This window comes from Vombatus ursinus, unplaced genomic scaffold, assembly GCF_900497805.2.
Source record: "Vombatus ursinus unplaced genomic scaffold, bare-nosed wombat genome assembly UNPS02004691.1, whole genome shotgun sequence".
In the NCBI taxonomy this organism is placed as follows: Eukaryota; Metazoa; Chordata; class Mammalia; order Diprotodontia; family Vombatidae; genus Vombatus; species Vombatus ursinus.
In genome coordinates, this window is record NW_020944469.1 from 649,459 (window position 1) to 673,285 (window position 23,827).

The following is a 23,827-nucleotide window of genomic DNA, read 5'->3' on the forward strand; positions in this document are numbered from 1 at the left end:
ACCTACTTGCAATATTCAAATAATCCTGGTCCTTCCTTAACCAAGTGCCCTATTTGTATACTGAAAGATCTTATTCCAAACATACATGTATGTATTCAAGAAAGGCTACTGCATTCCTACCTTCTTGATTATTTAACTGAGCTTTACCTTTATAGGATCAGACTTAGAGATAGAAGGGACCTCAGAGATTATCATCTAGTCACAAATCTTGATTTTACAGATGAGAAAACTGAGGTCCAGGGAGAGAAAGTCATTTGCCAAAGGTCACGCGGGTGGTCAAGACTCAGAGGAAAGATCTGAATTTGGGTCCTCAGACTTCCAAGTCAAGGCACTGTACGTGTTGCTTCCCTTTCCTCTGAGCTAAAGAAAATACCCAGAAGGGAGGGCCAAAGGAGAAAAAGTGACGTGGAACCCCTTACCACATTTCCAGTAACGTGACAGATTTGTTTTAAAAAAGAAAAGAAAAGAAAGGAAGAGAAAAGAAGAGAAAAGAAAAGAAAAGAAACAGTGATTTTATTTCTCAGGATATCAGTAATGCCTATGACTGCAGAGGATGTAATGTTTGAATAACATTTTACAGCTGATTAAGCACTTTTTTCTCAATGCCAACCTTAAGAGCAGGTTCTTGCTTCACATATTTCTGGTGTCAAAGACTATTCCTTAAAGTACTGGCTTCCAGTTACTCATTTCCTTAGATTTGCTCTGACATAATAAAATTGAATACCTGAGCTAGGTAAGATCCAGGTACCTAACTACTGATTCAATACACATAAATAAATCCATATGAATTCCCATATTTCCTCTTAACACAGTGCACATTAAAACCTCAAAATAATAACAATTAAAATAGTCTGAATTTTTTTTCTGAGAAAAAAAAATCTTATTATATACAACTCTGTGTGAATTCTTCCATACTATAGGAGATCAAAAAGTTTTTCAAAACGAGTAATGACCATCCATAAGAATAAAAGAAGTACACAGTAGAAAAGACAGTCCAGTCATCAACTAACATGGGTATAGAAGTGTTTTGCTAATTGTTTCTAGGAGGTAAAACTTGATTACCTGATGGGGCGCCTCCCCGCTAGAAAGTAAAGTGTGGACACATCTAATTGCTGAGCCAAAGGGAAGACCTTACCTAGAACCTAAAGTGTCAGCTGAGATTAATGACCTTTGTTCCTCACCTAGAGAGTAGGACTAATCCTCCCTGGGTTCCTAATAGTCCTTAATGATTTTTAAATGGAAGCTGCTTGACTCAAAAACCCCATCATTCCCCTGCATAATTTCAGATGGTAAGAGAAAAGAACATTGAGAGAAAGAATAAGTTTAAGTTTCCTTAAATCTGAACAGTTGTTTTCAAATTCTGCTGAAAGCTCTACGAATCACCTGCCCACCTGCCAAAACCATACATTTCAGCCTAGGGCCTCAGTGGAACATCTTCCTTGCCAACATTGGTTCAAGGGAATTTCTCTGCCAAAATACTTGAAACAACATAAGGTAGGTAGGTGTTTTATCGACTAGCACAGCTGACCTATAAAGCAGGCCTGGAAATCTGTGACTTTGAATGTGCTTATTAATTAGTTTGCAGATCAATGCAATATTTCAAGAAGGCAGGCAACTATAAGACATTTTTTCTTTTTTCTCTTTTTTTCTTTAAGGATAGAAACTCTTCAACCAAATTAGTATCAAGTATTAGTATCAAGGAATTTTAAATATTTCACAGTAATGTGTAAACCCATGTGATTTAGCTGGGTATGGAGATAAACACTTTAACAAATCAATCATAGTGGGGGAAGTTACCCCAGTCAGAATGTAGAGGACAGTAAATCAGGTTTAGCCCAGTTCCAGTGTGACCACCCAAACAAGTGAAAAACACTGGGAGTGGCTGGTGGTATTTTATCTTCCAATGGTAAATGTTGGAATAAAAGGATACTAGAAAAAAAAAAGTGGGGTGGCTTTTTTTCTTTTTGAGGGGAATGGGGGGAGGGGATGCAGAGAAAGGAAGGAGAATACAAAGACAGACTGAGAAAGACGGGGAAAGAAAATCTTTTGGCCAAAGAACTGATACCTCAGAGAAGAATTTTACAAGAGGGGAATGTCAGATTTTCTGCTTTTGTTTTTAACTAAATCAGGAATTCTGCTTCAGTGCAAATGTGTCACTTGAAGTTTTCTTGATTGTTTTTTAAAGAAACAATTAAAATGCCTTGTGGAATTTAGCAGGAACAGTTTCCACAGCCTTTAACACTGTTGATAATTTCTTCTTGGAGTTTCTTCCTCTCCTCCTCTTTGGATATCTGCTGTTTCCTTGCTTCCCACCTGGTATTATTAATATTTGACGTACGGCTGCTTTGGGCATGCCACATTTCTGAATAGATGCTCCCAGGGCTGGCGAGGAGACTACTGTGGGTTCCCCGCTCAACTATTTTACCCTAAAACATAAACAAAACAAATTAAGTCAAATAACTAATAAAAAGTGAACTTACCATTTTTCCTGCTAAGAATTTTGCAAGACTTCAGGAAAATATCCCCTTTTCATTTTGTAGGCAGAAAAACTGAGAAGTGGGGTATTCCATGCCAGACCTTCTGGCTGCTAGTCCAGTAGAGGGCCAAGTCCGGGGCACCACTTTAATTGAGAAGAAACATGTCCTAAGTGTTATGTTCTGATGAGGAGGTGGGATGGGAAGGGATTTTTAAAAGTTGAAATTTGTACACTTGATCAATAGTTATCCAAATCAAGTCTCTTATCATTTATAAAATAGGTTTTCCTATACTTAAAACAGAAATACCCCAAACCTGCACATGAACTTAAAAATGAAAAGATTTCTGCACGATGATTTATTTCTTTCACTGTCTGACTGCCTTTGTTAACAATGGTTATTAACCTGAACACTATGTAGACCTGGTACAGATTCCAAATTTTCATCTATGGTTAATTTGCTTTGTCTTGACAGCCACTAGGCAACATGGTGGGAGACAAGATGGATGTTGTCTCTTTTCTTGCTGCTCCTGGTGCTAAGTGACAGGAACTTTACAAATATGCCTGTAAGGAACAGAAATGTGGGATCTGCCCTGGACCCTTCTGAGTGCAAGCTGGGCACTCCAAGAAAGCATGATTTGATGTTGCTTTTGAAATTCCTATCCACCCTGAAAACAATGGTCCATGATCTTTTCTCAGTCCAGGAACCACTTTACTGAGATACAAGACTTCATGGATCACTGATCCCCATTGAGACCTACCCAAGAAAATAAAAAACAAAAGACAAATACAAAAGCCATGGAAAAGTGATATTTTATCAAAGAGTAAGAACAAAGAGGGCTGTCCTAAAAAAATTTAATTTCTGTCAGAAACATAACTACAGTGGAATCATGTTTATAAAATCATAGATTTGGAACTGGAAAGGACCTCAGAAGCAGTCGAGGCCCAGAGAGGTTGACTTCCCCACTTAAGTAAGGATGTGAACCAAGGTCCTCTGACTCCAAATCCAATGCTTTTCCCCATACTATAAGAAACTGGCCCTCAAATCACCTGAAGGACCCCTGAGATCCAGGGTTCCTCCAAACATGCTATGAAGTATGTTCCTCCTAATCAACTGAACACATTATCATCTTTGATATTTCAATCTCTGACCTCATCAATCTAGATATCCTCCCTCCAATGATGCAGATTAGAATCTACTGAAGCATTCTCATTTTGTGTCAGACCTTGCCCTGTCCCCCCAAGAAAGCCCACCAAACATGTCACTGATCTTTTGCATTGTATAGATACCAACAGAGCATAAGGGCTATCCACTGATTATACCTCACCCTTGCCATGTGGCCAGCCCTCTTCCTTTTCTGGTCAAACACCTCTCCAATGATATCCTTTCTATCACCAGTCCTGTAGAATTTTATGACAGCCTACTCACTCTCATCATGTACCTCTCCACCTTCCTTTGACGAACCACAACTTTTAGTGTTTGGAGACTGTATTCAATGACTTTTGGCCACAGAGTATCAGGAGAATATCGATGTAAAAAATATGGACAGACCTCTGTATGAGGCGAAGTTTGAGGGTCATTAAAAGCACTGTATAATTTCTCAATCTAAGTTGATCTACTATTTTAAGTCAATTCTGGGCCCAGTTCATCACCCATCTACAGGATCTGCCCAAAAGGTTCAACTGCATATAATCATCTGGAGGTCTTCTTTACCTACTTGGTTTTTCCTATGTGGGGAGACAGGACAAACTCTTTTTGAGTGACTAAAGATCTCATTAGGAGATCCCACAATGTTTCAAGCTTGACACAATCAGCATAATGTTAGTAAATCAACAAGCATTTATGAGGCACTTATTATGTGTGCCAGGCATTGCACTAAGCGTTGGGAATACAAAGAAAGGCAAAAACTCAGTCCTGAATTCAAGGAACTCACATTCTAATGGAGGCGATAACTTGCAAACCACCATGTACATATAAGATACATAACTAGTAAATGGGAGGTAATCTCAGGAAGGCCCAAGCAATTGGGGAGGACTGGAGAAGGCCTCCTGCAAAAGGTGGATTTGTACTGTCTTAAAGTCAGAGAAGCCAGAAGGTGGATATGAGGAGGGAGAACATTCCAGGTACGGAGGAAGGCCAGACAAGAGGCCAAGTGGAGAGATGGACTGTCATGTGCAAGGAACAGCAAGAGGGCCAGTGTTGCTACATCCTGGAGTATGTGTAAGGGAACAAAGTATAGCAGTACTAGAGAAGCAAGAAGGGGTAAAGCTGTGAAGGGCTTTAAAATCCAAACAGGATTTCATATTTGATCCTGGAGGTATTAGGGAACTACTGGAGTTTATTAAGTTGGGGTGTGTGTGTGTGTGTGTGTGTGTGTGTGTGTGTGTGTGTGTGTGTGAGAGAGAGAGAGAGACAGACAGACAGACACAGACAAAGACATGGTTAGCCCTTTGCCTCAGGAAGATCCTTTTGGCAACTAAATGGGGAATGGGCTGAAGTGGGGAGAGATTTAAGGCAGGGAGACCCATCAGCATGAGGCGAACAGGGCGGGCTGTGTGAGCGGAAGGAAGAAGACGTATAAGAGAGATGTTGTGAAGACAGAAAAGACAGACTTGTGGCCTATTACCGGAAGCACTGGCTAGGTGCAATTTTGGAGTCTTCTCACTAAGTAACTCTTTGGTTTATACCTCCTGGGAATATCTGAACTTGGTTCATTTTGCCCCACCCTAAGTTTTTAATAGTTTCTCCCTCAAATTATCATATATTTGCTTATGCAAATATATAAAAATTACATAAAGAGGCTGCTAGCTGGCACAGTGGATGGAGTTCTAGGCCTGGAGTCGAGAAAACTGGAGTTCAAATCTAGCCTCGGATACAAGCTGTATGACTGAGCATGTCTTTAACCTGTGTGTGCCTCAGTTTCTTCAACTGTAAAATGAGGATAATAACAGCACCTACTTCCCAGGGTTGTTGTGAGAATCAAAAGTGCTTAGGACAGTCCCTGGCACATAATGCTTGTTTCCCTCCCCTCCCCTCCTTCTGTACATGTTGTATCCAACTGTGGAGGGATCCTGGTAAAAGGTAAGCCCCCTGAGGCAAAGAATGTTTCATTTGTGTTTTTCTATTACTAATACCTAGCATAGTATTTTGCACATGGTAGATACCGAATAAACGTTTAATGACTTTAATATTAGCATTGGAGAGGGATCTTAGAAAGCACTATAGTCCATGTGTTGTTAACCTACGGATTGTGAACTTTAAAAAAAAATTTTGGATAACAGTAATTCAATATAATTAGTTTCCTCCAATCTTCTGAGTAGTTCATAGGCTTCACCAGATTCTTGCCAAAGGAGTTTGTGCCACAAAAAGGGTAAGAACTCCTGCTCTTGTCCAACATTCTCATTTAAAAATACCACCACCACCACTGCCAAAACAAACACTAACGGCTAGGGTTTTACTGGTTCCCCTCCCCAAATGACCGTTATTTGGTCGCAGGACAAAGCCCTAGGCAACCTATCTGTGACCACTAGGCAACGGCTGAAGGGAGAAAGCCCGAGGCTGGGATTCGAGGGACTCATAATCCCACCTGGAATCACACCTCCTTGTACCCGGGGTCAAGTCCCTTCCCCTCTGTGGCCTCCTCTGCACAGGCTCCAGACAATGAAGGGGTTTGGAGCAGACGGAATCTAATTCCCCTTCCAGTTCTCAGTATCTGTTGGCAGTCTGGTACCAAATTCCAAAGAGTATTTAATCAATCCAGTTACTGAAAGTCACATTCAAACCAGGCTCCCTCCCTGGGCTTCAGTATTCTCATTTGTAAAATGAAGGGGTTGGCCTGGATGGTCAGTAGTAAGTTTGGCTACAATTTGGTTCCAACCCACCTGTCCAAACTTACTTTACATAGGCGGGTTCCTGTCATATGCTCTCTATATATTCTATCCAAAATGGCTTACTTACTGCTCCCCTAACTACATTCCATCTCAAGCTGTTATCAACACTCTGGGCCTCAGCTTTGTCAGCTATAAGATGAAGGAATTACAGTGGACGACTTGAAAATCCATTTCAACTCTAAAGTTATATATTTATTGTTGTTGGGTCATTTCAGTGTCCGACTCTTCGTGACCCCATTTGGGGTTTTCTTGGCAAAGATACTGGAGTGGTTTGCCATTTCCTTCTCCAGCTCATTTTACAGATGAGGAAACTGAGGCAAACAGGGTGAAGTGACTTACCCAGGGTCACACAGCTAGTAAGTGTCTGAGGTCAGATTTGAACTCAGGAACATAAGTCTTCCTGATTATAAGCCCAGTGCTCTATCCACTGAGCCACCTAGCTGCCCTTACTGATATATATGATTTTATTCGATTCAAACAAACATTTAGTTGTGGGTTTTTTTTTTTCCAATTAATAAAAATCTATTTTCTCTCTCCCTCAATACCCCAGTGGTTGGAATGCACTCCCTCCTTATCTCCAACTGTCGCAATCTTTAACTTTCTTCAAAGATGAATTCAAGGGCTACCTCCTACACAAGGCCTTGAATACAGAGGTTGTTACATTTTTGTCTTCATACCTATCCTCAGTGCCTGGCACACAGTAGGCACACAAAAGTTTGTTCAACTTGTACCACAGCAACAGCACTATAAAGACAAACAACTTTCAAAGACTTAAGAACTCTGTTCAATATAATAACCAATCACAATTCCAGATGACCAGCAATGAAGCATGTCACCCACATCCTGACATAGAAGTGATAGACTTAGGATGCAGGTGGAAACATACTTTTTGGACGTAGCCAATGCGGGAACTTGTTTTACTTGACTTCACATATTTGTTTCAAGAGTTTTGTTATTCTTTTCAGACCTCTCCCCCATTTGGGGGTGGAGTGAGTATGTCATGATGAGAGAGAGAGAGAGAGAGAGAGAGAGAGAGAGAGAACAAGTTTTTATTAATTAAAAAAACTAAATGTTTGTTGAAATGAATAAAATCATATATAACTGTAATTTTAGATTTGAAAGGGATCTGGAAGTCACCCACTGGCTTGTGGTGAAGTGCCAGACTCGAAATAACATGGTTAGTGAGAGGCAAAGTCGCTTGGGATCCATGAGTCCCAAGCCCCAGTCCTGTGCTCTTTCCATTACAGTGCTCATTCCACCCCCGGCCATGAGTTCAACAGCTACAGTTGTTCCTGCGAGGAATGAACAAGACGGAGGCCTAGCTATAAGTAAGAGCAGTAAAATAGAGGCTCTACTGCACTGGAAACAGGGAAATTAACCCTGGGGCAAGAGTCATTTTCCATCTCTTTTCCTCACCCAATCTTTACTCTCCTGGCTGCCATTTTGGGATCCTTCAAATTGAAAGGACACTTAGGCACTTCCTTCCAAAGTAAATGTCACTATGATTCCATGCAGTAAAAGACATGGCATGATAGCAGCAATGTGATTGCCTCTAACAATCTAAGAACACAGGAGAAAAAAGTTAGAAATTTTCTGAAAACAAGACTCCAGGACAATGCTTCATCATAGTAGTGTGGAGATGACCCTGGATTCTCAAAGGCTACATTCAACCAAACACAAGCTCTGACTGACCTTATGCAAGCTGAAAATTAATTCAGTTAAATTCAATCAAAATTTATTAAGTGCCTACTAAGTGCTAGGTACTAAGGATGCAAAGAGAAAAACAAAATAATACTTGTCCTCAAGGAGGTTAGTGAGTTTAATGTACACAGATAAGCAAATACAGCATAAAACAAAGGAGTTTGAAGAGCAAAAGAATCAACTGGGGGATCAAGAAAGGTATCATGTAGACCGTGAAATCTGAACTATTCTTTGTTTGAAGGAAGTTAGGAATTCTAAGAGACAGAGTGGGGAAGGAATATATTTGAGATATATGAAGAATATATATGGAGAATATATGGAGAACCAATGACCTGTGCAAAGGCATGGAGGTGAGATGGAATGTTGTATACAGAGGCTACTTAGACTACGTAAAGGGGATTAATCTAACACTTAGAAAGGCAAATAGGAAGGAGATATGGAGGGCTACAAATGCTAAGCTGAAGATCTGATATCTTATCCTAGAGGTAACAGTGAGCAGTGGAAGATCTTTTTTAGTAGCGGAGTGACACGGTCAGATATGTTTTTAGCAACATCAATGTGGCAGCTACATGAAGAATGTATTGGAGGGGGGAGAAACTGGAAGCAGGCAGACCAATTAGGAGGCTATTTCTGTAATCCTGGTGAGAGACTGTGTAAGTAGAGAGAAGGGATAGATAGTGGACATGTTGTGGCTGTAGAATCGACAAGACTTGTCAACTGCTAGGCTATGGAGGATGAGGAAGAGGGAAAAGTCAAGAATGACTCTCAGGTTCTAAACCTGGGAGTGCCCACCAAAAAATAGGGAAGTTTGGAGGAGGGATGGGTTAGAGGAGAAATGTAATGGGTCATTTTTTGGATGTGATGAGTCTGAGATGCATTTGAGAGAAAGACTAAGTGTGAAAAGTGTGAACCTGCTATTTGGAAGGTTTGCTTTCTGGTTAGGAGAAGCTTAGTATCACAAGGCTGCCTGCCAGGTGAGGAATTTTTCCAGCCATATCAACTCAAGAAGGTCAGCAGATTATTTTAGTATTAAACCTACTTACCTGTTCTGCTGCTACTAACAAACTAGTTCTGATTTGTTAAAAAGTAAAGTATTATATAAAGCCTCCAAGTGGCAAACTAGAGAGGTAAGCATAAGCCTGCTAATCCATGCTAACATGATATGTGCAAGAAAGGCTATAACCACATGAATGTACACCACAAGAGTATTTAATAAAGGCAACATATAGCAGACAATATCAGCGTTACTTAAGTGGCAATAATATCAAAGGGATACTTTTCAAGTTTCTAATTTAAAACATTCTGTACAGAGCACCTAATAGACCACGCAACCACAAATTGGGGACAGGCAAAGTAGTCCATTTTATAATGAATGGTAATGGTGTTATGATCAAACCAATATAATGATCTAAGGTCTCAGGTGCCCAGATAACGGAAATTGATTGTATATACATATCATGCAACTGAATGCTTCATAGGACATTTTATTGGTGTGAATAAACCACAGTGGCCCATGGACCCCACCAAGTAATTTGATATATCAAAGGTGAGCAAGAATGCTTTCTCTATCTGTACTGAGGGCTTTGAAAATCATAGGGAATTGATGGGTTTATTCGTTTGATATAAGGGGAAAATAACCATAGAGAAAGCTGAAATGGAAGGTAGAAAGTGAGTAATGGTAGAAATAGTCCAATAGTAAGATATTTTTTTTCCTCCCTCCATTTACTTGTTCCTTGGGAAGGAGACAAGAGAAATGATAATAATTTCCAAAGGTCACCAATCACAACAGTCTTATGCTGATTTTCAGCACAATTAGATGGCACTATCTTAGAGCAACTCTTTCAAAAGAAATGAAACATGCTGTCACTTTTCCTTGCTTTCCCTTGCAATGGCTGGGTTTGAAAATGACCATGCTACATGAGGGATAATTTTCTTTTGGGACATCAAGGGTCTAAAGAAAATATATAACATGGCAAAAATGCCAAATTCTCAGCAGCAGTTTTCACTTTCAGCTGAAGAGGAAATGGAGAAATTAATCATTACACACACTCCCAGTAGAAAGTGCTTCTATCATCCCTGCATTTAATGCTGTCCTGTTTTAAGTTTTGCCTTCAATACCTTGATACACAATGAATTATCACATTCTTTCTGGGTGCAGTTACAAAAAATCAGGGAATCTCAGTGTTAAAAGGGATTACAGAGGTCATCTGGTCCCAAGGCCACATCTAAAAAGGAAATGCCTCTACTACTTGATTTACTGCCAAAAGAAGACCTCCCAAAATAGAATTTTGTTATGGTTCAATCCAAAGGAAGGAATTGAGAGACAGCCTGGCACAGTGAAGAGAGCCTTGAAAGTAGCATCAGAGGAGCTGGGCTCCAATCCCAACTCTGCCATGCTACTTAGTACTTACGTGACACTGCCCAACTCCCTTAGCTTCTCTGGGCCTCAGCTTCCTCATCTTAAAATTAAATGAAGAGAATGGGTTGAATGATCTCGAAGATCCCTTCTAGCTTTAAATCTCTCATCTTATTAATTTCACATATTCTACTAGAACTATTTTTAGCTTATGCCTCACCATTAAAACAAATTCCAATGTTCTCTGATGACTAAACTTTGCAAAGTAATAATCTCTCACCTGATCCAGGACAATGATTTCATCTGCATCAATCACTGTTGATAATCTGTGTGCAATGAAAATAGATGTTCTGTGTTTCACCATGTCCCTCATGGCACTAAGAATATTCTGTAAATTTGGAGATGGAGAAAGGAGATAAGATTTAAAGATTAGGTAAACAGTGCATGTGCGTGCACGCACACACACACCCCTTCTCACATATTTCCTAAAGGAAAGTCAGTCCAAGCATTTAACATTGCAATTAATATTTAACAACTTAGGACAATGACAAATGTCTCAACTAATCTGTGGATAGGAGTAATCACAAGAAGGAAGAAAGGAAGGCCAGACATAAAGATGACAAAGAATAACTCAAAGATTCAAGGCAGGTCACATTTCTCTTAAAAAAAAAGTGTATATCAAAGATGCTAGAGAGAAAAGAGGCTTGCTATCTTTTAGAAAAATCTTGGTCAACTGGCAACACATGGAGCATTGATGATAAACATTCTGTCTGTCTATATCCTTCTCATATAGTCAATGAGAATAAGAGTAAAATGTGATGTGGGACCCAAAGGACAGTGCACAAAAAAGCCCACACCAACCGAAAAGGAAGGAGTAGGGGGACATGGATGGAAGGGAGCAGGGTGGCTGGGGCTGCAAAGGGAGATAAAGGGAGATTTCCTTGTCCTTGAACTAAGCGCCAGTAGGAGTGGAGACTAAGACATTGTGGTGGTGGCTTCTTGTTTTTGTTTTTTTTAAACACAAGTTAACTTTCTAAAACCATTCTGATTACTCGATCTTTCTAGAAAATGCATTGATAGCTTCTGCTTTTAAAGCACAGCTGTGTTGTAGAAAAAGTCACCTGTGTTTGGCAAGCTTGCTCTAAATGTGGCAAAGTAAAGACAAACAGGAAAAATACCTTCCAGATATATAGCCCCCAAGAACCCAAGTGTATTACAAAGTTATAAATTCTGGCCTACTATATGTGGCTACTCAGAGAAAGGAGTCTGCGTTGTTCTAACAGTAGAGGCAACCCCAAGACAGCTACAACTATGGACCAATGACAAAATGACAGTGAGAGATAATGGGGGAGGAATGGGAAGGAGTGAAAGCAATTTGCTTTTAGTGGCATCTCTTGTGTTTTACTTCACTACCCTGGCGTCCTTATCCCCCTGGAATGTTCAGGGTTCTTCACGGAGCAATATTTTTGGGGCAATATTCCAAGGGGCTCCAGTCTGTTCACTTAATAATAATACCTCTCACCTACCTAGCATTTTAAAGTCTGCAAATATGCAGTGAAGCAAGTGGTGTGAGTACTATCCGAATTTTAGAGAAGAGGAAACTGAGGATCTGTGCAGTCAAGTTGCTCCTGTTTATGCTAAGATTCATACTGAGGTCTCCAGTCTCCAGCACACTATCCACTATGTCACTTGAGGAATTTAAGGCTTTAACACTCCTCCCTCCTCAAATCCTATTATCTACATTTTAATAGGGGCTTTCAAACCCCCAGGAATGACTTATGGTGAGAATTGCAGGGTAACTGAGAGGAGATACATTCATCAAGGTGGAGAACTCTGGACATTTTTCATATTATACTTTGTAGGCAATTAACTAACAGGGCACCCAGGTGGTGCAGTGGATAGAGTGCAGGGCTCCATGTCAGGAAGACCTGAGTTGAAATCAGCCTCAGGTACTTACTAGCCGTGTGACCCTAGACAAGTAAGCCACCTCATCCTGTTTGCCTCAATTTCCTCATCTGGAAAATGAGCTGGAGAAGGAAATGGCAAACTACTCCAGTATCTTTGCCAAGATAATATCAAACGGGGTCATGGAGAGTCAGACACAACTGAAAACGACTGAACAACAGGCAGCTGACGTGGGGATGGCCCTGATCAGGGGTCACTTTAAAGGTACAGTATAACCCTGAGTTTAATAACACATCCTATAATTAAACCAATTCAGATAAACTGTGGACCATATTTTGTCCACTGAAAATTTACCTCCCTACCCAAAAGCCTGTTCCAACATGGTCAGCCAATAAGATTGGTAGCTTGCTCTATCCCTTAACACCAGATGTTCCCATGTATATTAAATAAGAAGCCAGACAAGTGGGGACAATTTGCAAAACAACATTCACCTATTTTCAGTTCTTGATAAGGAGATTAGTTCATGAAATTACTGTTGCTGCTGAGACTTTTGTATTTAATGCAAGGATGTGGTTATGAAGGCTGATGCAGTTGCCGAGGTAGTGTCATGACATTGGTGTCACAACATCCTGATGTTTCACAGCCCTCCCTGTGAAATGAATATAAATTGATAGCAGCACTGCAGGTTACCGTGTACCTGACTTGCATCTTAGTGAGTTGCTCTATGATGAGCAAGAGGCTTTCTGGTGTGCAGTATGTCACAAGCATTTACATGACTTATTTTAATGAGTGTTAAGTGGCAACCAGACACCTCCACATGAGATGGACAAGAGGCTTCTGCCTCAGTAAGCATCGGAGGCAATTCCAACAGCTTTGGGTGAGGTAGGGTTAGGGCTGCGGCATAGGCTGTCACACGGTTCTAACTGGAGACAAGTTTGCAAATGGACTTGACATTCCTATGTCTGGCTCAATACAACTTGGCAATCTTGAGGCCAACCCAAGGAAAAGGTTTGCCTTACTCTGCTCAATGGCACCTCCTACTGATCACTTATACTGGAATGAGATCAAAACCCTAAAGGAATACAGATACTTTACAGTGAGTAACTCCTAAGGGAAAAAAAAAAAGCACTAGCACAAGGCAAGTCTTTACAATGTCACCCTAATTTACCTCTTCAGTAATTGAGTCTAATGATGACGTAGCCTCATCATAGAGAATGACAGGGGGGTTCTTCAAAATGGCTCTGGCGATCGCTACTCGCTGCTTTTCTCCTCCTGGCAAAAACAAAAACAAAAACAAAAAAACCTCTTATGGTAGGTAAGGGATGGATACATATATCACAGCCCCAGAATTTCCATCCATCACCAGGGGACAACCTCAACATTCCCCAGCACTCTTGAATTTAACAACACTGCTCATTTTTAGTTACAGAATCCAAGTTGTAAATGTGAGGCACTTAAGGAGCATCTCAATTCACAGGAATGTAAATTTTAAGAGAGGATTTTCTGTTCCAACAAATAAGTAAGGAAAGTAAGGAGGGGCGATTACAACTTTGATTTTAGATTACAATGACAGAATAGCAAACAGATGAACAGCTTAAGTGTTGTACTAGCAGCCACAAAATAACCAGTGGCAATATTCTCAGAAATATGGCCATTATATGGTACTTTAGGTTACATGAGAAATCCTTGAATATATTATAACAACATGCTACAGATAAAGAATTTCAATCTTAGAGAACTGATAAAACAGGGAACAGATTAAGTAGGATACCCAGAATTTTGAAATAAATGAAATTTGGAGTTTGGCATTTTCTGTTTTAAGGCATAAATGTCTGACTAGATCAGACCAATGAGCTACAGGTTCATTTCTGTTTCTGGGAGTCACAGAAAACAGTCTTTATAGTAGGAAGACATATACCACAATATCCTCAAAGAGTAGAGATACTTACTGAACATTCCTAACTTCCCTTTAGAAATTTACAACGGATGTAGAATCATGTTTTTGGAAAGTTGGAAGAGAGATCCAACCTTCTCATTTTACAGATGATCCAGAACTGCTCAGTTACAAAACTAGTTATGGCAAGGACTGGACTCCAACACCCATCTTCTGGTATTGGTCTAGTGGTATCTCCACTATGTCACACTGCCTGTGGACAGCATACGAAGTGTAAGTTACTAATTTCTTCTTTTAAGAGTGAAGGGCCTCAGGGTCAACATTCTGAATATGGTAAAGTATTGCAGATGTAAGTATAGATGGTAAAAGGGAGTGGTTTGAAAGTGTAGTAAAGCTAGCAAGTACTCCAAAGAGAAATTTCTAGAGAAAGTCCCTAACAATTTACTTTACAGTTTACCATCTATTCATTTTGTTACAACCACAATACCTAACCACAGCCTGGGACTACCTTGAGGATAACCAACCAGACTAGCTAAATGAGAGCAGTCTCTACTGACACCATCTACCTTAGTCAAAACATTCTCCAACACACCAAAGCACATTCTATACAATGGTTGAGCTTTCCTACCTCCTGCTAGATTCCTTCCTGAATGTCTCATATGCCAACTCTTCTCCAGAATTCTTTTTGGTGGCCATGTGTAGACTACTGTACATATCCTTCCGATTTCCTCTCCCCTTAGAACCCAGCTTTCTCTTATCTCTACGCAGGAGTTAGCTAAGCTTCTTATTCCATTGTTACTACTTTCCAAGGCTATTTTTCTTCTCAACTCCATTGTGCCCTTCTCTTCATTAGGCTAGTTTGCCTAAATTACCAAGAATTCATCTCCTCCTTAATAGGAACACTCAAGCAAAGGCTAGGGATGTTGTACAGAGGACTCCTGCATTGCTAAGAAAGCCTGACTAGATAACCTAGAATCATAGGATGTCAAAGCTTGAAAAAACCTTAAAGACCATTTACTACAAACCCTGACTTTTACACAGGTGAAAACTGAGGCTCAGAGAGGAAACTGATCTTTAAGGGCCTTTTCAACTATTAAGATTCTACAACCCTATGGAAGATAAGAGTATGGAGTCCTCTTTCTCCTGAAAACAGAGGGGAGAATTTGTCTGAGCTGCATTAAGGCCCACTGGACGTCCAGTGATATGGGAAAGGACATGACTTTACACTTTTCCTCCAGAAATGTGATATTAAAAAAACTTCAAAATAATTCCAAGCTAGCATTATAATAAAGAAAGCAATATAACAAACTTGAAAATACTACATACAAATATCTTTGACTCTCCCTTCACTTATGTCCTACTCCGTGCCTCATTGTGGCGTGGAACTAACTTTGGGTTTCTGCAAACAAGGCCAGTGCAGCTCAGGTACTGAGGCTGAACTGTATGACTGTTATGTCTTATGTGAGGGCCTGCCTAGCTAAATTCAGAAAGGCTCATTACCAGCAGGCTACTAGATGATGAATTTTTTCTGCTTCAACAACTCATAAAGACTAAGACAGGGGAAGGCTGTGATCACACCAATGATCCTTGAAGTACTCAAGTTGAGTAGATGACTCTACTTATAAAGTTGGTAGCACCTCCCCCAATTCCTCTAGCACCTCCTGGGGAGTGAGGAGGTGAGAAAGACTATGTCTGTGGACTGCTGCATATATAATGTCAGACTTAAGTATTGGTTAGTTTTGCTGACCTCTTTTTTTCCCTCTCACTACTAAGTTCTTATTATAAGGATGATTCTCTGGGAAGGGGGAGGGATATAGGGAGAACCATAGATGATCATCTAAAAATAAAGAGATTATCAATAAAAATTTATTTCAAAATGAGACCAAAAAAGGCATTTGCCAAATGCCAAACCAAGTCTTAATTCATTAAACCAAGAAGGAAGTGAAAATAATGTTTATTTTAGGCAAAGTGCAGCCCAGTCAACAGGTTCAGAAATACAAAGGTCTATATAATACAGACAAGAAACAGCAAAACAATCTCCATCTCTCTCTCTATCATATGTGTGTGTGTACACACACACACACACACACACACACACACACACACACATACACACACACACACGCACATGTGCTGTATATATACATATATATTCTCCAACTTAGGAAGAGACAGTGTTTGAAAATTTCATTTTTAAGCTGCCTATTTGGATCTTGGTTCACACTGTCTTCATGGAAATAGTGTTATAAACATTCCACAAAAGCTTAATCCACACTGCAGTGGCCAATCAGTCAACAAGCATTTATTAAGTAAGCCCTTACTCTGTGCCATACACCGTGCTAAGCACAAGGAATTCAAACCAAACCAAACTCCAATATATACCCTTCAAAGAGTTCACATTCTAATGAGGGAGACATGGACATAACTAGGTGCACACAAGGTATGTACAGGGTAGATGACAAGAAGTGTTAGAGGAAATGGCACTAATAGGGGTGGGGGTAGAGAAAAGGGACTGGGAAAGACCTTGTGTAGAAGGTCCAACTTAGGCCAAGTGATGAAGAAAGCCCGGAAAACCAGAGGCAGGGGTAAGGGTATGGAGCATTACAAACACTGGGGTCAGTGCAAAGGGACAGAGAAATAAGATCTAATGGCCTAGGAACGGCCAGAAGATGGTAAGGGTGAGTGGAGGTGAGTGAAGTGTCAGAAGACTGGAAAGGTAGGAAAGGGACAAGACATAAAGAGATTTTTAAGATCAAATAACGTTATATTTGATTCTAGAGGTAACAGAAAGGATGGATTAGATGGAAAGAGACTTGGGGCAGGGAGACTGATTACAAGGCTATTGCAATAGTCCAAGGCACAAGGTGTTGAGGGCCTGAACTCGGGTAGTGGCAATAATGAACTGAAGGGGTAGAGTCAAGAATGATAGTGAGGGTGCAATCCTCGGGTGACTGGGAGGATGGTGGTGCCTTCAACAGTAAAATGGAAGATGTTTGCAAGAGGGGAGGCTTGTGGGGAAAGGATAATGAGTTCTGTTGTAGACATGCTGAATTAAAGATGTTCAAAAAGTAGTTGGTGATGCAGGATTGCAGCTTAGGAGAGACAACACTAGGATTTGCTAGATAGCTCTGAGAATCATCTGCATAAAGATAATGGAATCCAAGGGAACTGATGAGATCAACAAGTGAGACAGCATAGAGGGAGAAGAGATGACGGCCCAGGACAGATCCTTGGAGGCAACCACAGTCAGTGGGCACGATATGGATGAAAAACAAGCAAAAAAACACTGAGAAGGAACAGCAGTGGATTTGGAGCCAGGGGAGCAGAGTTTTGCCACTGTGTAACAGAGTTTTGCCACTGTGTAACTTTAGGCAAATCATGTCCCTCTGTAAAAAGAAGGGCTTTTCTAGTAGGACTTCAAAGGCTTTTGACAACTCTAGATACCCTGATCCTATGTAACACAACACTAGCTTGAGCTCTGGGACCTAGGAGCAAGGCACCATGTGGCAAAGGAAGGCAAAGTTTTTCCCCCTGTTCCTGAGGGCATAACTATCCCCAAGGCAAAATCTAGAAATCAATGGATTTTATCTCTGGAACCTATCTCTCCCAGTGGCTCTTGCTGGCTTAAGCGTCCAACTACAATAACCTTGCTCAAGCCTGCCCTTCCCAAAAGGCCGTAATACCCCACATTTCTCTACCTCCCCCTTCCCCTTCTGTACACTCAGCTCCTCCTGCCTAATCAAAGACCACACTCCCTGAGTACATTGCCCATAGGTGTCAGAAAGAAAACAATCAACCTCCAGAAGACTGTTTCTTCATTTGTAAAATAGGGATAACAACAATAAAAACTGAAGTATTTAACGCTAACATCGGTATGTGATGTTCCATAGGTAGTTACATTTTAAGAGGCTGCTTATTAAACAAAATGGATCTCCAGCATAATTTCCAGCTGTGTAACAAAGTGAATTAAATGTGAGAAATGTGGGAGCCAATGGGACCATCCCACAGGCCTGCAAGGCCAGCTGGGGAGTCTGTCCCTAGGCTTGGCACCTCAAAGGTGCTGCTGCTGATCTCTGCAGCTCCCTTACACTGCTCCTTCACTTCTGAGCCCAGAGAGTTTCTCCAGGTGTTTCACGATGGCTCCTATGGTAATGGCAGTTCCAATGGGTTACTTATAAGTTCAAAGGCTGCCCATAGCATGATGACAGGTACAATGTTTTCCATCAGATCATCATTCTCTTCCCTGCTACTCTCCTAGGCAAATAACAAGCTCAGCTTTCCCTTACTGATTATGTAGCTTATAGGTCAATTAAGAGGTAATGACAGGATCATATCATTAACTGACTCATGGTGCAGGGGGTGGGGTAGGGGGGTAGAGAGGAAGGTCAAGACAGTCTATAATTTCTGAAGAACATATATATTTAACTTTTTTAAAATGTCGAGTTAATTAGTGTTGTTTTCGTGTTTTGGGGATGACCTAAATTCTTGTTTTGAACCCAGTCACATTAACCACCAAAGAGCCAAGAATAGATGATTTTGTTTTGTATGGTAGGGAGGCAGGGGGGCGATGACCACGATGACGACGCTGACAAAAAGAGAGTCTAAAAAGCAGAAAGTTACCAGAAAGCTTGAGCCCTCGTTCCCCAACTTGTGTGTTATATCCATGAGGCATCCGAAGAATAGCATCGTGGATTCCAGCCAATTGTGCCACTGCATAAACCTCCTCAGCCGAAGCATTCATGTTTCCATACAAGAGATTGTAATAGATGGTGTTATGGAAGAGAACAGCATCCTAGGGATAATATGGAAAAAATGTTAAGAAATCCATGACACTTAAGGAAAGGGACGCAAAATACTCAGAATAACCGAGAAACTGCTGAACTGTTCTTTTGGGATATGTTTGTGCTACCTGGGGGTGGAAAATTCTATCTGGCAGGTCTTATTCAGATTATAAAAATGTCAAGCATTTGTCTTGTGATGGACTATATAAAGTCTTTGTTAGATGCTTCACTATAGACTACTGAGATAACTAAAGTTGTTTGACTTTAAAAGGGCAAGTATCTGTCTGGACATCTTCTAAATATTTTTTCATCTCCAAAAGGTTGGAAGGCTATCACAAAACTAGGAGAATCACAATCTTCCTATTCTTTTATATAAACAACAATAACTTGAGAAGCATTATATAGTCTTCCTAAGCATGATCATCACCCTAAGGTATGGTTTTAGGTATTTAAAATAGTAATGCTGCCATTAATACTCACACCTCTTACACTGCCATAATTAATGCTAACACTGGAAGGGAATGAATATCTGACCCCGAGACCCAAAAGCCTACAGCTTGAGGCCTAACTAAGCCCAGTTGTGTCATTTCATCTCTCTAAACTTCATTTTCTCATTTACAAAAAGAGAATAATGCTCCTTACTTTCCCCATACCTCATAAGGTTGTTGTGAGGAAAGTACCATGTGTTAAATAAAATAGGAGCTATTATCTTCAAAGAATTCAAGTTTTAGACACATTAAATATGTTTTTTGTTTTTTTTCTTTTTGGCTAGGCAATGGGGTTAAGTGACTTGTCCAGGGTCACACAGCTAGTAAGTGTCAAGTGTTTGGTCTGAGGCCGGATTTGAACTCAGGTCCTCCTGACTTGAGAACCGGTGCTGTATCCACTGCGCCACCTAGCTGCCCCCTAAATATATTTTTTTCAAGATCACTGAAGTAAAATCCGTGTAGAGTCCTAAACAACAATAAGATCTGAGGCATATGGATAATGCCAATGGGACCCACATGTGTTAAGTGATTTATCCAAGATAAGACTCTTCTGATTCTAAGGGTTTATCATCTATAATGTAACAACCATCGCCATGCTGCTTTCCACCAAAAGCCCATTTCAATAGCTTATCATGACATGGTGGCAGTCCTAAGTTCTCTAAAGGTTTTGCCAGCAAATACATGTTCTGGCAGGTTCTATCAAGTTGGAAAGGTTTCAAACACGGGCATGATGACAGACTATGTGTTTGTCATCTGAAGACCTAGTTACACACAGAGACATTCTTCACCAGAAGGCTGGCCAATCAGATGATAAGACCTTTTTTTTGGCCGCAGCAACTAAGAAAGATTGCCTCCTAAAGCACTGAAGCATTGTGATTTGTGTCAGTGGATGGAGCCCGCACACTGATAAAATTACAAATCTTTTGACCTATCATCTTCAAAAACCATAAATTAATATCCTAGCTCCTTTTTGCTTCTAAGATTTGAAATTTTTCAAAGGTTTTTGTTGCTATCTTTTATTTTTAAATCACCTTCATTTTCTGATATATTATAGCCATCCTTTATAATGAAGAAGTTTTAAAAGTGGGAGGAAGCAATTCAACAAGACTAACCAATATATCCAAGATTTAAAATTATATTGATCTTCCACTTCTGACTCCTAGCTTGGTGAGCTTGACAGAAAGAGTTGCCCAATTCCTATGAGGTTGCCTCTTTCTTGTTTTTTTTTTTTTCTGTTTGTTTATTTTTTTCAGGATCTTAGACTTTTATCTTCTCTATGAATTTTCTTGATAAAGAAAAATGAGAAGAACTCTTCCCAATGCTTTCACAAACAAGTATATCTCCCTATCTTACCAATGAATTTCAACTTGTGTTCACAGGGGGAGAGAGAAAGTCACAGGATCACAGATTTAGAGTTGGAAAAGATCATCTGGTCCAAGCCTCTCATTTTATAGATGAAGAAACTGAGGCTCAGAGAGGTGGAGAGTCTTGCTCAAGGTCACACAGCCTGTATATGTCAGAGGTAGGATGGGAACCTAAATCTTCCTTATTCTAAGTCCAGTAGTACACCATGCACTACAATATACTGCTTCTCTCTACTCTTCACAGAAAAGAAGTAGAACATGGACGATTGCTTTTCTAACTTAATTGTCTACAAAAGTAATATTTTCTTACATAGAAAACCACAAAGTGGTAGCCGCCAAATTATCTGGCTGTCCTAGATTTTCACTATGTCTATAACTGTTCCAAATGAGTTATGACATTTGGTTGGGACTTGGGAATCTTTTTTTTTTTTTGTATTTAGCATTTGATTTTTCCCCCATTACATGTAAAAACAATTTTTAACATTCGTTTTAAAAATTTTGAGTTTGGAAATCTTTTCAAACCAAATCTTTTGGTTTTCTATTTTTTTGTCCATGAAATTTGACCTATAGTGCAGAACAGTGTCAAGTACCTTAGGACACCCAGTTTTCACCACATTGACTGTTGCTGAACATTTGCTCACACAACAGCATCTTATTTTTTTCTCTTTATGATGAATATAAGGAAAGATCACACATTTAAAAGGAAAAATGTACCTGAGGCACCACTCCTACAGATTTCCTTAGGCTCTCCAGGCTGACATCTTGTATATTCTGGCCAGCAATATAAATGTTACCATTCTGGGGCTCAAAAAAGCGAAATAGTAATCTCACTATCGTGCTTTTCCTGAAATTGGGAAAGAAACAGAAAAGGGGAGATAGTTTTAGTCCAATTGGCATTGGGTAGACATTTTCCAATTGACTGTAATGATGTTATAGTGGAGAAAACAAGTCACGTTGGGAAATCAATGATGCAGAATTTTCTAAAGTTACCCACCCTGACCCACTACCTCCTACAATGGCCACTTTCTTTCCTGCAGGGACTTCAAATGATACTCCATTCAGGACTTTCTGACCCGCAATGTATTCAAAATGTACATTATCAAAAGCCACCGAAGCTGTCTGTGGTGTAATCTGAAGGGGAAGTGCCATCTCTTTGTCCTAGCAGGAAAGAGAAAAAAAACAACAACAACAACACACCACTTTACCCACTGCTTAGCATCCAACTACGAAGAAAATTCTCTATTTTACACAGCTAAAAAAAGAAAATAATGGGGAAAGAAAAGAGGAAGAGGTGAAGAGGCTTTTAAAAGAGTCCCTCCTTCCCATGTTCTTCCCCATTAAAGGGCAGAAAAATTCCTCATTGAACACTGTTTCTAAGCAGCTTTTTTCCATCGCAAATTCTGCATCATTCATTATAAACAAAAGAAAACCAAGTGCATAATACAAATACTTAAGTCAAGTCTAAACGAAATGAACCCCAAGCAAGGCCCTTTGCATAAAGCTCCTTCCCAATATGAAAGAAAAGGCTATTATATAGCCACTTAACTCATCTGGCAAAAAAGAAATTAGTCAGCTGAGCCACTGAAAAAACATGGTCTCCCTAGTATAATTCTATTCATGGGATGAAACTTAAACACTTAAAAAGAATAAAGTACTTACTTTAATTTGTGTGTCTACCTTGAGTAGTGTAAACAGAGTGTTCATATCGATGAGTGCTTGTCTAGTCTCTCGGTATACAGTTCCCAGAAAGTTCAGAGGCAGTGAAAGCTGAAAAAGCAGCCCATTCACCATTACAAGATCTCCAACAGTAAGGGACCCTCAAAATAAAAAGAATTTAGAAGAAGAAAAGAAAGAATGAATTTAGGTGACACTTGCCCAGCTGAGAGAAGCTTACTGTCTATTGGTCTAGAATACAGTTCAAAGCACGGCAAATTGGCAGACTCCTGGCCTATTCATATTTCCAAGTCTATGACTTCCATTTAGCAATCATATGAACGCCCTACTATGTGCATATTATTGCCCCCCAGCACAACAGTAGGGATTACATACAGAGATAATTAAGACTAGGTTGTTGTACTCCTGGAAGCTATAGGATAATTTTGTATAGGTTAAGTAGAAGACAAAATAGTTTACCATTCAAATATTATGAAACAAAGCTATGGGAGAGACTGGAGCAAAGAGAGAAATAAAATCCTTTTCTTTTCTCCAAAAGACATAATTCATGCATAGCGTTGCCTGGCATAACAGTAAGCTAGCAACACATATTCAGGAACTGTAACAACATGAGGAAATGCTAAAGGATCAGTGGTTAAGTCTTAGTTTATTTGTGACTTAAACTCATGTTTGAGAATGACATACCTACCATCAAGTTTATAACAAATGAATGAAATGATGGGGATAAAGAGTACTTGCAAGAAACCTTGAAAACAGGGCAACTGAAACAGAGAAAGATGTCCAGGACTCAGAGAAAGAGCATTACTTATCTTTTATTGTGCCCTATTTAAAAAATTAGTTGCTACTGACTCCTTTGTTTTGACCATGGTCCATTTTGAATCTTATGGCCTAATTATCAAATTCTATAACCTGGCAGGCCAAGAGGATAAATGAGAAACCTTGGCAGTTCATAAAAAACTCTTGTCATATAAGACCCAGATGTTACAGACACACGACATAGACAAACAGTAAGGCCAGCTAATAGCAAAATCAATGTCCCCCTAATATAGTAGAGGATGTAGTACTAGATTTAAAAAAAAATGGACAATGGACACACAGACAGACACAGACACACAGACAGACAGACACGGACACACAGACAGACAGACATGGACACACAGACAGACACAGACACACAGACAGACACGGACACACAGACAGACAGACACAGACACACAGACAGACACAAATGGACACACAGACAGACACGTACACACAGACAGACACGGACACACAGACAGACACGGACACACAGACAGAC

General features: G+C 40.0%; 1 protein-coding gene across 1 annotated transcript in view; it reads right to left on the minus strand.

Moving 5' to 3' along the window:
• ABCB7 (ATP binding cassette subfamily B member 7) overlaps positions 1 to 23,827 on the minus strand; it is a 119,722-nt gene that overhangs the window by 1,974 nt on the left and 93,921 nt on the right. Inside the window, exons 10-16 of the mRNA XM_027839679.1 lie at positions 22,513 to 22,670; positions 21,848 to 22,011; positions 21,568 to 21,697; positions 18,841 to 19,012; positions 13,495 to 13,598; positions 10,702 to 10,809; positions 3 to 2,426 (exon numbers count right to left, since the gene is read on the minus strand). Of these exons, the coding sequence (XP_027695480.1) occupies positions 2,211 to 2,426; positions 10,702 to 10,809; positions 13,495 to 13,598; positions 18,841 to 19,012; positions 21,568 to 21,697; positions 21,848 to 22,011; positions 22,513 to 22,670 (1,052 nt within the window). The 3' untranslated portion in view covers positions 3 to 2,210. The remainder of the gene's footprint in view (positions 1 to 2; positions 2,427 to 10,701; positions 10,810 to 13,494; positions 13,599 to 18,840; positions 19,013 to 21,567; positions 21,698 to 21,847; positions 22,012 to 22,512; positions 22,671 to 23,827) is intronic.